Source organism: Mizuhopecten yessoensis, unplaced genomic scaffold (assembly GCF_002113885.1).
Source record: "Mizuhopecten yessoensis strain PY_sf001 unplaced genomic scaffold, ASM211388v2 scaffold8535, whole genome shotgun sequence".
NCBI classification, from domain to species: domain Eukaryota; kingdom Metazoa; phylum Mollusca; class Bivalvia; order Pectinida; family Pectinidae; genus Mizuhopecten; species Mizuhopecten yessoensis.
Window position 1 is genome coordinate 1 of NW_018407596.1, and position 525 is coordinate 525.

The 525-nt window shown below is 49.9% G+C and overlaps 1 protein-coding gene across 1 annotated transcript; it reads left to right on the plus strand.

Moving 5' to 3' along the window:
• Positions 1–11: 11 nt before the first annotated feature.
• LOC110456110 (circumsporozoite protein-like) lies at positions 12–449 on the plus strand. Its single transcript, XM_021506667.1, has one exon. It carries the CDS (start codon positions 12–14, stop codon positions 447–449), a length of 438 nt encoding a protein of 145 aa, XP_021362342.1.
• The last annotated feature ends 76 nt before the right edge of the window (positions 450–525 follow it).

Consider the following 525-nt stretch of genomic DNA (forward strand, 5'->3'; position numbering starts at 1 on the left):
GAAGGGGAGAGATGGATGGACATATGGTGGGGAGAGGGGGAGAGAGGGATGGACATATAATGGGAGGAAGGGAAGAGATGGATGGACATATGATGGGTGGAAGGGGAGAGATGGATGGACATATGGTGGGGAGCGGGGGAGAGAGGGATGGACATATAATGGGAGGAAGGGAAGAGGTGGATGGACATATAATGGGTGGAGGGGGAGAGATTGATGGACCTATGATTTGTGGTTTGGAAGAGATGGATGGACAAATGATGGGTGGAGGGGGTGATATGGATGGAACTATGATGGATGGAGGTGGAGAGATTGATGGACCTATGATTTGTGGTTTGGATGAGATGGATGGACAAATGATGGGTGGAGAGGGAGAGAGGGATGGAACTATGATGGGGAGAGGGGGAGAGATGAATGGAACTATGATGGGGAGAGGGGGAGAGATGGATTGACATATAATGGGTGGAAGGGAAGATATGGATGGACATATGATGGGTGGAGGGGGAGAGATTGATGGACCTATGATTT

What these genes read in the sequence shown, in the direction of transcription:
- LOC110456110 (XM_021506667.1), top strand. Translation starts at nt 12, where the DNA reads ATGGATGGACATATGGTGGGGAGAGGGGGAGAGAGGGATGGACATATA.